Source organism: Cyclopterus lumpus, chromosome 20 (genome assembly GCF_009769545.1).
Source record: "Cyclopterus lumpus isolate fCycLum1 chromosome 20, fCycLum1.pri, whole genome shotgun sequence".
NCBI lineage: Eukaryota > Metazoa > Chordata > Actinopteri > Perciformes > Cyclopteridae > Cyclopterus > Cyclopterus lumpus.
In genome coordinates, this window is record NC_046985.1 from 7,161,390 (window position 1) to 7,172,700 (window position 11,311).

General features: G+C 44.9%; 1 protein-coding gene across 1 annotated transcript; it reads left to right on the forward strand.

Annotated features, from left to right (window-relative positions):
• Positions 1–419: 419 nt before the first annotated feature.
• Positions 420–7,813, forward strand: shha (sonic hedgehog signaling molecule a). Its single transcript, XM_034560301.1, has 3 exons — positions 420–722; positions 4,670–4,931; positions 6,922–7,813. Exons 1-3 carry the CDS (start codon positions 423–425, stop codon positions 7,605–7,607), a joined length of 1,248 nt encoding a protein of 415 aa, XP_034416192.1. The 5' UTR covers positions 420–422; the 3' UTR covers positions 7,608–7,813.
• The last annotated feature ends 3,498 nt before the right edge of the window (positions 7,814–11,311 follow it).

Genomic DNA, 11,311 nt, shown 5'->3' on the forward strand with positions numbered 1-11,311 from the left:
ACGCAACACAGACTAACCCTCAGGTGGAAGAAATCTTTTTTTGTGGGATAACATCAGGAGGGTTTGTCTAGGCGAGCCAATCAAATCCCTCCTCTGCAATAGATCGGTGCTATAATACAAAGCAGTAAAAGCGGTCGCCTCACACAAGCGGCTGCAGCTCGACTCGAGATCCCGTGGCTTTTAATTCCTTCACTACTTTTTTTTTTTTGAACCCTCCTTCGATGTGCCCCGTTATTGCCGTTTGTCCGAGGCGTTCATTTCCGCACCTGCCACAGTAGAGACCGGGCGAAGGCGAAGTAGAGGAGGAGACAAGGGCATTGCGAGAGCCGGGAGAGGCAGACGGTAGAGAGAGGGGGAGAGAGAGAGAGAGAGATAGCAGCGGCGACTCCGTTTGAGATCTTATAAAGGACCACAAAAAAAAAATGCTGCTCTGGACCAGAATCGTATTGGTTGGTCTCGTCTGCTTGTCCTTGGTCGCCTCTGGGATGGGATGCGGACCGGGCAGGGGCTACGGCAGGAGAAGACACCCGAAGAAGCTGACACCTCTTGCGTACAAGCAGTTCATCCCCAACGTGGCGGAGAAGACCCTCGGGGCAAGCGGTAGATACGAAGGCAAGATCACGAGAAACTCCGAGCGATTTAAAGAGCTGACTCCCAATTATAACACAGACATCATATTCAAGGACGAGGAGAACACCGGTGCCGACAGGCTAATGACTCAGGTAAGGAGACAGAACCGTCCCCCCCTCCCTCCTTCCCCTCCCTTCCCTCCCCTTACCGGCCGTCTCCTAACGCACCATCACTGCGCACTGCAACAACCTCCTTGTCAGGCTGATTGCGCACCTTAAGGGAAGTCTGCTTTACCCGCCGCTGAACTCTTCACACTGAGCCTTTTTTTTTTTTTTTTTTTCTTCTTTTTTTTTTAAACTTCACTGTAAAAGCAGATGCGCTGCATGCACCAGCACCGGGGAGTTTTTTTGTCTCTTTTTTTTCACATGGGCTGCAAAGCTGGAGGCGAATGTAGAAATGCAGCATGGAGAAGTGATGCGCAGGCGGACAGTCAGGACACTCGGCCTTCATGATTGTGACAGTGTATTTGAAATATTAATGCGCCCCTCTCCTCACATCTATATTGGTATATCTTTGCGAGGCTCTGTTTGTTGTGTTTTGCGGACGCACATTCACGTTAGATTGCATCTCGGGAGCACATTTCGGCATGTGGTGCCTCATTACGCTTAACATCGCAGCTTGTTTCTTTTATTCCAGCACCCGCGAGTACACTGAGCTGGGAATGCGCGCCGGGCTTATTCAGGCATGGCGTGGCTCATTCAGACGTTTACTCGCGCAGGCTGCTGTAATTCAGCCTTTCGCATTATGTGCACCAGTGCATGAAAACAGTGACATGTCTTTGAGAGTGTTCTGAACACTATCAGGACTTCCTGGTGAGACTCGGTCAATATAGGAGCAAGGCGCGCAGGGGGTGATGGTGCCTTACTGGCCTGGATGATGACATCTTCTTCTTTTTTAAAATTTATATCTATCTATATATATATATATATACTCCATCCTAATGTAGGCAGTTAGTTGTCAAAGCTCACAACACGTCGGAGAGATTTCTATCCTGGTTGCAGGATGCCGCGTCCCTTCAGCATGACTTTTAGCACTCAGCTGCTGGTGAATTATTAAAAGCGCTTGGGTGATATTGGCTCAGTAATAATACAATGCCGGTTGTGATGCTGGCGGTGGTGATGAAGCCAGGCGCGCGCTGGAGTCCCTGAACCCGTGCCTCGCACCATGCATGAGCACGAGCTCCGATGAAATATTCACTGTGCGTGCGGTCTCGGCGTCCTCTCAGCCCTCCCCGCATCTCCTCTGTGATATAGGTTCACACACACACAGAGAGAGACCGTGAAATCACAGGCGCGTGGGGATGTGATGCCCAAACAGAGGTGCAGGGTTCCCCCTTTGGATCCTCCAGGGGCTCCAGGGGGGGGGAAAGATGGATAATTTTGATTTGACTGTTATTTTATTCATTTATGAGAATATTAAGTAACATGGATCTGCGAGGCTTTTATCTGAGTAAAACACCCCACCTGCTGTATACACAGCTGTGTTTACAGCTGTGTCTGAAAATTATAACGAGAAAGGAGTCCCTTAGATAAGATGTGATTATATGGCAGACATTTGTCTATTTAGGGGCCTCAAAATAGCATGTTTTGGAGCTGCTGTTTTACAGATTAATTTGAAAGAAGGTCAATAGTTGCTTCTGGTTCGTCGTCAGTTTTCCACTCAGCATCCGAGCGTTTACAGAAAACACAACAACATGCTCTAAGTGTGACATGTACATGAAAGGGCTTTTTATGCACCCCTCACTGGGCCCTAAAACGCAGTTTGAACTTATGACCTTTGCTCAGCTGGAGGCCATAGTAAGTTAAAACAGGTGAGATTGTTCTTATCGTGACATACGGTCATCAAATTAGGATATACATCCAAAAGAGAGGAGCTGAGCTGTTTTGGGGGCTACTCTCCTTGTGGTTTAAGCATTATCACATGGGAATGTACGCGGTGCCAACGGTCTGTTCCACGGCTTTACGCATGAACCTCGTGGGCTCTTACGCACGGAGTTTTACGCATGAATATCGTGGACTTTCCTGGCCAATTTGCGTTTTAGATAATACATGTACTCGTACATAAAACAAGGCGCGTGCGTGCCGTGGCTGCCTTAGGTGTGTGCAATCAATCAATCAATCAATCAATCAAGTGACTCACGACTATAATAGTTACTTAAAAAAGCGCCTCAACAAGCAGATACCCCTCGGAAAGTTGCCAAGAGCGGCGTTTAACAGACTTTTAGAGGCGATGTTCTGGGGCACGAGATGAACAGAAGCACGACTCCCACCCATCTAATCCACACATTATAGCTTCGTGTTCAGTTGTAAAATATAGAATGGTCCTAAAAATAAGAGGAGCTTGGAGAGGGGAGATCGCTCAATGTCCTAAATTCAATGTATTTCCTGTGAACTTTTCGTTTGTTTCGTCATATCAGAGACAGCATGAAAAGCGGAATAAGGATCTTCCGTGCAATTAAATAAAATACTTAATGTGCCCTGTTAAATCATGTCGTCCACACCGGCAAATGTGACTTCCCACGAGGAGGAAAAAGCTCCACTATTCGATGTGCGCTGTGAGGACTCTGCAGTCTCGGGGAAAGAGATGAGCTGGCGGCTTGTTTGCACTGACAGGTAGCTGATAAGTGTTTCCTCTAACCAAATCATTTGTGAAAAGATTAAGAGGGAGGCTGTTGAACAACTTTACCCCGAGCACAAAGCGCCGGGTCTCGGGCTCCCTGCTGGGCTTCACGGTGGCTGAGCAGAATTTGGCTTGATTTGCGGCACACGACCTAATGAATTAATAAATAGGTTAAGCTTTACGGCTCTTGACTCCGACAATCCCACTCACGATGTGGGAGGTTTTTTTGTTAAGGGGGGAGGGCGGGGGGGGGGGGGGGGGGGGGGGGGGGGCGTTTTCAAAAAAAAGTTTTTGTGTTATTCATAACATTCTACAAGTGTGATATCCTCATAAAACACTCAGTGATATTCGTCGATGCCTTTATTGTTTTATTTATTTTGTTGTTATACGAGTTTCGGGGTCTGTGTGAACATTCTTGCTTTAGGACACGCCGACTGTCCATAAAGAAGAGAGGACAGTGGCTCACGCACACACACACACACACACACACACACACACACACTCACACACACAGGCGCTTCTCTGTGCGCCCAAACCATCCCTGGATATTTCACAAGTCTGTCAGTCAGCAGCCAAAACAGCCCGACTTAAGGAGGCATGTCACGTTTCTCAGACTTTGCAGGAGAGGGATAATGAAAGTTTCCCTCCGCGGTCGGGCTGAAAAGACTCTTTGTGATGTTTTATTTGACATATTGGTTGAGCGTCGAGAATAGTTGTCTTGGAGAAGGCCAAGCATCTTCATTGAGAGCGCAGAGAGGTTGGGGTGGGGTGGGGGTGGGGGTGGGGGGTGGAGGGGTGGGGGGGCGGGGGGCGACGATTTATTTATAAGACCAACTCCAGATATTTTAAGGCATGCCAGCTGCTCCTGAAGATCACCTTCATGTCATCTGCATATCAATTATTGATTTAAAGAAAACAGACAAGTTGCAACCAACAAAGGACTCGCTCATTGCACAGCCTAATACACACTCATGAATGCATAATGCTATATGCATGTTGTGTTCAATGCAACACTGTTGGAAAGAAAGGGATGCTGCTGCTCGCACCTTTCCAAGACCAAAGACCCATGTGTTATAGGCCAGTGAAGCGAATGCGGTGCCTTATCAATATTTCATCAGCAGCTTTCTTATCCCTCTGAAGCTGCTGCTCACAGTGAGAAATGTATAAGCTCAAAGCTGCAGTTCAGCCCCAGTGTCACCTCAGCCGGGAGGAATCAGGTGTGGGCGAGGCCTATTGAGATGCGCCATTTCTAAAAGATGATATGTTGTATTTATGATGAGCAGCTGCTGGTCTTGGCAACGGCGTTGTGCCAATACAAGACATGCTGTTCTGGATTGAGCCTTGTTCCTCAGTGTGTCGCTCTAGACATCTTTTTTGGGACACAACAGGTGACTAACAGGTCCATTTCTCCCTCTCGCAGAGATGTAAAGACAAGTTGAACTCTCTGGCCATCTCGGTGATGAATCAGTGGCCCGGGGTGAAGCTGCGGGTCACCGAGGGATGGGACGAAGACGGACACCACTTCGAGGAGTCGCTCCACTATGAGGGCCGGGCCGTGGACATCACCACCTCGGACAGAGACAAGAGCAAGTACGGCACTCTGTCCCGGCTGGCGGTGGAAGCCGGATTCGACTGGGTCTACTATGAGTCCAAAGCCCACATCCACTGCTCGGTGAAAGCAGGTAAGCATCCCCGTCTGTCATGCGCACTAGTGCTTGCTGGCCGTGTAGGAGGTCATCGGCAGACGTACCACCGGGGACACGCTTCCCGTCGGGGTGCGATGGTAATCTGGAAGAGCAGGTGCAGCTCTGGGAAGCTGCAGTGCCGCCTTATCTTTTAGAAAACTTCCCGTGCAACATCAGAGTTCCTTCAGCTGCTCGCGAGGGGGAAAGCGAACGAGATTAGACGTGCAGGAAGGCGTCAAAAAGGACCTTGATGTTTTTTTCAATGATTGATTTCAGGGACCAATCAGCTGCAAGGAACACCGCGCGAGAGCAGCAATGCAGAACCACGTGGTTTCCGTTGATTCGTTTGTATTGAACAACTGTACATTTCACGATCATCAAGAAAGCCCAACTCATCATTCAGTTGATGATTAGTCACAATAACTTATTATGACCTCATTATTGTGTGTCTAATGAGGTAATTGGAGTGCAGAGTACAGCCATTCATTGTGACTGCGAACCATATTTCTATGAATGATGTATGTCTGGGGGGCGTTGTGAGCATTTCCCATGCAGCTCATTTCTTGATCTTACATCGCCCCACACTGTCTCGTGGTGGGAACCACGGCCACCAGCTAACGATGGGAAAGAAAATCCTTTTGTTCAACTTTTTTTTTGCACATCACTGGAAGCCAAAAATAAAATACTGGAAGTTTGGATGTTGTTTTTTTTAGTCTGTAATTTGGATTTGATCAAGCTGATGAGAAAACGAAAATAATTTCTCGTTTGAGCTATTTTTTTTGTATGGATTTTATTTGTTTAAGTTTTGAGATCCAGTTTTTAGTTTATAGACAATATTCGTTTGAGTTTCTCTTTGGGGACTGAAACAACCTTACAGGCCTTTACTGAGCTACAGGACACCTATGGTGCGGAGAAACTAGTTCCTCACACTGATTGAAGAACCGTGGCACCTTTCTTTTTCAGACTTTATTGATAAATCCCTTACTTATCATTCAACACACACGTTTTGAGATCACAGTATGGGCCGGGCCGACGTGTCATTCGGGGTCATGCGACTTTACCAAAAGGATTTGGCTGAACAATGTGGAATTGGTTGGGCTAAATCTGGTTTTCAGTTGTCACCTTATTTCATGCTCGGGAATCTTAAAAGAAGATTAAAAGCCCTAACTTCAGAGTAGGAAACCCCCTTTGCTGTGTGCGGGACAGTGTGATCCTAGAGACCGGTATGTGAAGAGCTCCACCAAGGCCAAAATTATTGTCATCAAGCCTGCACAACAAAGCAGCGCGAGGTGGTAGAAAGAGGGCACAATTGATGCGGCACAACAGAAAGCATTTAAGAGTCCGGGCCCTCATTTAAATTCAAATCTACAACTCGAGAGGCTTGGAAAAGTGGCTCCACTGGGTAAATAGGAGTTGTGAGTCGCCTATTTGTGTGAATTGTCACATAGAGGTTTCTGCACCTGAGTAAATATGGAGACGAGTAGCTGGGAAAGGCGTAAGTGTTCTTTACCAAGAGTATAGCTTGATCCACAAGCTGATTTAGAATAACAATGGCTGCTCTTTATTGGGTTTTTTAATTAAGAATAGATGAGCCAAGGCTTTCAGTTTCCTCGTCTCAGACAACGTGGACCGAGCCAATACGCATTTGGCATGGAGGCGCAGACAGACACCATTATGCAAAATGCATATGGCCCACCATGATGTGTGTAGGCAGGAAAATACAAATACAAGTTTACTGAATGGGCTTTTGAATGGCCGGAGGGCACCTGTTATTTTTTAATTAATTTTTGTAAAGTTCTTAAAAGTTTTAAAAGCTTAACATATTGCTGCTTTAGAATGTATTCTTTGAAAAGTATATGAAATCATTTTTGCAGAAGGCCTACAATGGTTCTCCCATGATGGAACACTTAATTTTCTAAATGTGTTATAAAAAATAAAAAAAGGAAGTTCTATATTGTATTTTAACAACACACTTTTATTTGAACAGAAAACTCCGTGGCAGCAAAGTCCGGCGGCTGCTTCCCCGGCTCCTCCACCGTCACCCTGCAGGACGGCACCGAGAAGGCGGTCGGACTCCTCCAAACCGGAGACCGGGTCCTGGCTGCAGACGACGAGGGGAACCCAATGTACACCGACTTCATCATGTTCATTGACCAAGACTCCACGACCAGGAGGCTCTTCTACGTGATCGAAACCGACTCGGGCCACAAAGTCACCCTCACCGCGGCGCACCTCCTCTTCGTGGGCCACAACGCCACGGGAGGGGCGCAGCAGATGTCGGCGGTCTTCGCCAGCCAAGTCCGACCCGGACAAAAGGTGTTCGTGTTCGAGTCCGAGCGAAGTCGACTCGAGCCCGTGACCGTAAAACGGATTTACACGGAAGAGCACGAGGGCTCCTTTGCGCCGGTGACCGTGCAGGGGACCGTCGTGGTGGACCAGGTCCTCGCGTCCTGTTACGCAGTGATCGAAGACCACGACCTGGCGCACTGGGCCCTGGCACCCGTCAGGTTCGCCCACTGGGTGTCCTCGTTGCTTTTCCCTTCCCAGAAGCCTCGAGTCCGCGCACAGAACGACGGGGTGCACTGGTACTCCAAGCTCCTTTATCAATTAGGAACATGGCTCCTGGACAGCCACTCGATCCATCCACTTGGGATGTCCGTGTCCTCAAGCTGAAACCTCCACTCCAGGAGCAGAATGAGACTTACATGTAGGACACACGAACTATTCAGTAGATTAAACAAATTAAATAATAATAATAATTAAACGAACGAACGAACAAACAAACAAGACAAAGGCCCCAGCGGAGTTGGGATATTTATTTCAGTGACTTTTTCCATGTGTCCCCTTTCAAAGAATGAATGGAGCCTTAACAAGTTTCTCTTTGAATAATTTATTCTCATGTGAACTCGCTGCCGTCACACAAATGGATTCTGAAACGGTGTGTGAGCGGCAAATTGTGCATAATCTATTTTTGTATATCTCAAATGAAAAAAAAAAAAGAGGAAAAAAAAATGGAAGAAGAAAAAAAAAAAAAAAGACAGAAAAAATGAAGAAAAAATGAAAAAGAAAAAATATCGCCATGAGAAAGAAGAAGACCATGTAGAAAGGAGCTAACGTTGACAGGTTGTAATGTTCATATGTGCATATATGTGCAACTGACTGTTATATTTTGGGGAGAACAAACTTCGCGGGGTTCCATAAATTATATTTTTATACACAGAATTGTAAATTAGATTTTGACAGATCGCTACCGAATCACATTTCGTTATTTGAAATAGTGTAAGATATGAGAATATATTTTAATTTAAATACAGTAGTTGGGAAAGTATTGGAAAATCTTGTACTGCTTGGTTTATTAAGAATTTTATTATTTTGCAAACTGTTCGTTTAAGTTGTCGGAGAGGGACAGATATTCTGCCTCATGTCTGCATTCTCTGCTTTTCGTTTTTATTGTGTTTCTATTTTTCTGTTTTCTTCTGAGAAAAATATTAAATGCAGATTCTGACAATTCAGTAACAGTTAAAGTAGTACTGAAACCGTTTCGTTAAATAAATTAATAAGTAACTCCTGTAAATGTACTAAAAATGTATTTTTTCTTTTCATATTTTGTAATAGGGAAATAGTTTTATAGAAATGACCTGCGGCAGATGCGAAGTTTGGATAGTCTATATAGCCAGACCATACCAGTTAACTTTCATAACAGGGCGATGCGTCAAAAATGTCTAGAGTTTATTATTTATATGTTTATTACAAAAATGAGATAAAAGAAAATCTTCAAACTTGCAGTTGTTACATGTCTTTGTCTGAGTGAACTTCACAGTCAACACGAGGAGGATCATTTCAACATTCTGAGGCATTAATAAATGAGTTGTGGGAACAGCTCATTGATAAAAACTAATTGTGGATACAACGAAAAGGGCATATTCATTTTGCAGGTTTATAATGAACAGACAACAATGGCTTCACTGGGAGGGCTCACATACAAGCCCCCCCCCCCCCCCCCCCCCTCTCCTGTTTGCTCGCTTTTTACAAAATGGAGAAAATATTGCGCTTTGAACTACCTTTTGCATGCTTGCGAAATGTTGAGAGCCCATGTCACATTTAACGAGGTTAGCTCTCCGCAAATAACTCCGAACTTGCAGACACATTAAACAGAAGTGTGTTTGTTGGCCCTCCATGCGCAGCTCGGTGTCTGCCGGCTGAGGTCAGATTGCTCCATCAGTGACTGACAGTCCGCTCCGGAGGAAGAAACCCGGCCATCGAAATCACAGCTTAGTATAACACATTTGTCAGCCTCAACAAATCGCCATAATCCTCCAGTATTTTCACAGAGACTTATGATGTGCATGTAGCACTTAATATGGAGGTTTTTAGTCCTTATTTATGTCCTCTTCACGTGTTCCGAGGCTTTAAAAAGGATATTTCCCAACATTGATTACAGCGTCAGTTTCTCCCACTAACTGCGTTATTAAGTTGAGCAGGTGCGACGCCACGCGGTCAAACACCGGCACTGCAACGGCAACGCGGCGAGAGTGCACAGCTGGAAGTGGCTTTTAAAGGAAGATTGAGTGAAATCACCGGCTATCTGCTATATACGTGTGTGTGTGAAGTGGCTTTCAAGGATTTAAGTTTGAAGCATCACACTTAAGTGCAAACAATTTAACTAAATATATTCTTTGAAACTAGATTTTTTTTCCCAATACATTTATTTTTTTTAAATCACAAAAGTGATCATCTTTCCCACACAGAATTATCAAAAAGTTAAAAAATAAATTAAAAAAAAAGGTCCATTGAACCCGAGTTTGTGAACACTGTAGCAACACGAGCAGGAATTCCTTCTCCTTCTCCCAGGTCGCCCACATTGTGTTTAGTTGTTGATACTGCGAGGTGGAAACTTTGAGGAGGGACAAAGCAGGCCCATCTCTGCCGGCGCTGTGACCTTGGGTCCCTGACAGATACAAAAGCGTCGGTGCAGGGCCACATTCCTCAGAGCAGGTAAACAGAGCCTCCTCTAATCCCTCTGGGGGCCCTCAGTCTGCTCGGGCTCAACAACGGCTTTTACAAATGTTGACATTTGCAAACATGAACCGTCTGGCATTGTGGAAAAACAAAACTGCCCGTTTCTGAGAGAGTTCTGCAAATGGCAAGCGCTCCGTTTTTTTTCTTTCCAGGCAACATTCACTCTCCTCTGAGGCAGAAACCAGCAGAGCGCTCAGTGCGGAGGTGGTGAGTTTGAGGGGAAATGCATTTCTACAAGGATCTGGTCCTGAACGTGGCCACACACACCTTTTACTATGGCCTCCTCCCTCACTGTCAATAAACTGAACTTTAACTAGACTGAGCAAATGATAGATGGATGAACAAATAGAGCAGATGGGCTGAAGCACACATCAAAGTATAGTTATACAACTATACTTTTTGTTATACCAAAATAAAAGAGAAATAATCAGGGCCGCCTGATAACTATATGTGACAATTCAAACTCTTTGTGTATCATTTAGTAGAGTTCCCAGTTGTCTATTAAGCCTCAACAGCAGCACTCGGGGTTTGTTTCACCTGCGAGTAAACATCACAATCAAAATATTGTCTTAAAATGTTGTGTGTGTGTGTATATATATATATATATATATATATATATATATATATATATATATATATATATATTGAAGAAAAAATTTAATTGAAGACCACACAAACCCAATCATAACCCCTTGAAGCTTTGCCAAATGAATCTGAGAGGTTTCAAGATAAAGTGACAGAAACAGAAGGATAATATTGATCTCAAACACAAAATATAGATCATTTTGTCACAACATGTACGCTCCTGAAGGGTTTTAGACCAAGTCATCATCAGAGGTTTAATCGCTCTTTGGTTCAACTGCTTACGACTTAAAATATACTGAACGAGGGATCGAGAGCAGACATGTTAAAGGGAACCGAGACCCATCGCTTCAGATGCTCAAGGACCTCGTGGGTTTGATCTGAAAGTGGTTTTGAACACGACTTTTCAAACACTTCCAATTTCACAATAAAGACAAACTCACTGGCGTTGCTGAGTAAATAAAAACATTTATTTTTCTTCAGTTTCTCGTATCAAACGTAACACATTTCACCTCTGAAAGAATGATTCACTTGTTTTTCTTTTTCTTCTTCTTTCCATTACACAATTGACAGTATGAGAACATGACTGAAAGGACTCAAAGAGTTTTTTCCAACACAAAACATTACTTCATGTTTTACAGCAAATTGAGAACACACACGACAGGATGGACGGTCGACCGTGACGGTCAAAACTCGATTTGGTTGGATTGTCGGTTATTGTTATTGTCGTTATTTGGTGCGCCGTAACCGTTCGAGGTGAGGAAACCACCGCAGTG

Excerpts from the sequence above, each read along its gene's own strand:
- shha (XM_034560301.1), top strand. The coding sequence starts at position 423 with ATGCTGCTCTGGACCAGAATCGTATTGGTTGGTCTCGTCTGCTTGTCC. Across the intron at positions 723-4,669 it reads CCGACAGGCTAATGACTCAG|AGATGTAAAGACAAGTTGAA; the intron begins GTAAGGAGACAG and ends TCCCTCTCGCAG. Across the intron at positions 4,932-6,921 it reads CCACTGCTCGGTGAAAGCAG|AAAACTCCGTGGCAGCAAAG; the intron begins GTAAGCATCCCC and ends TTATTTGAACAG.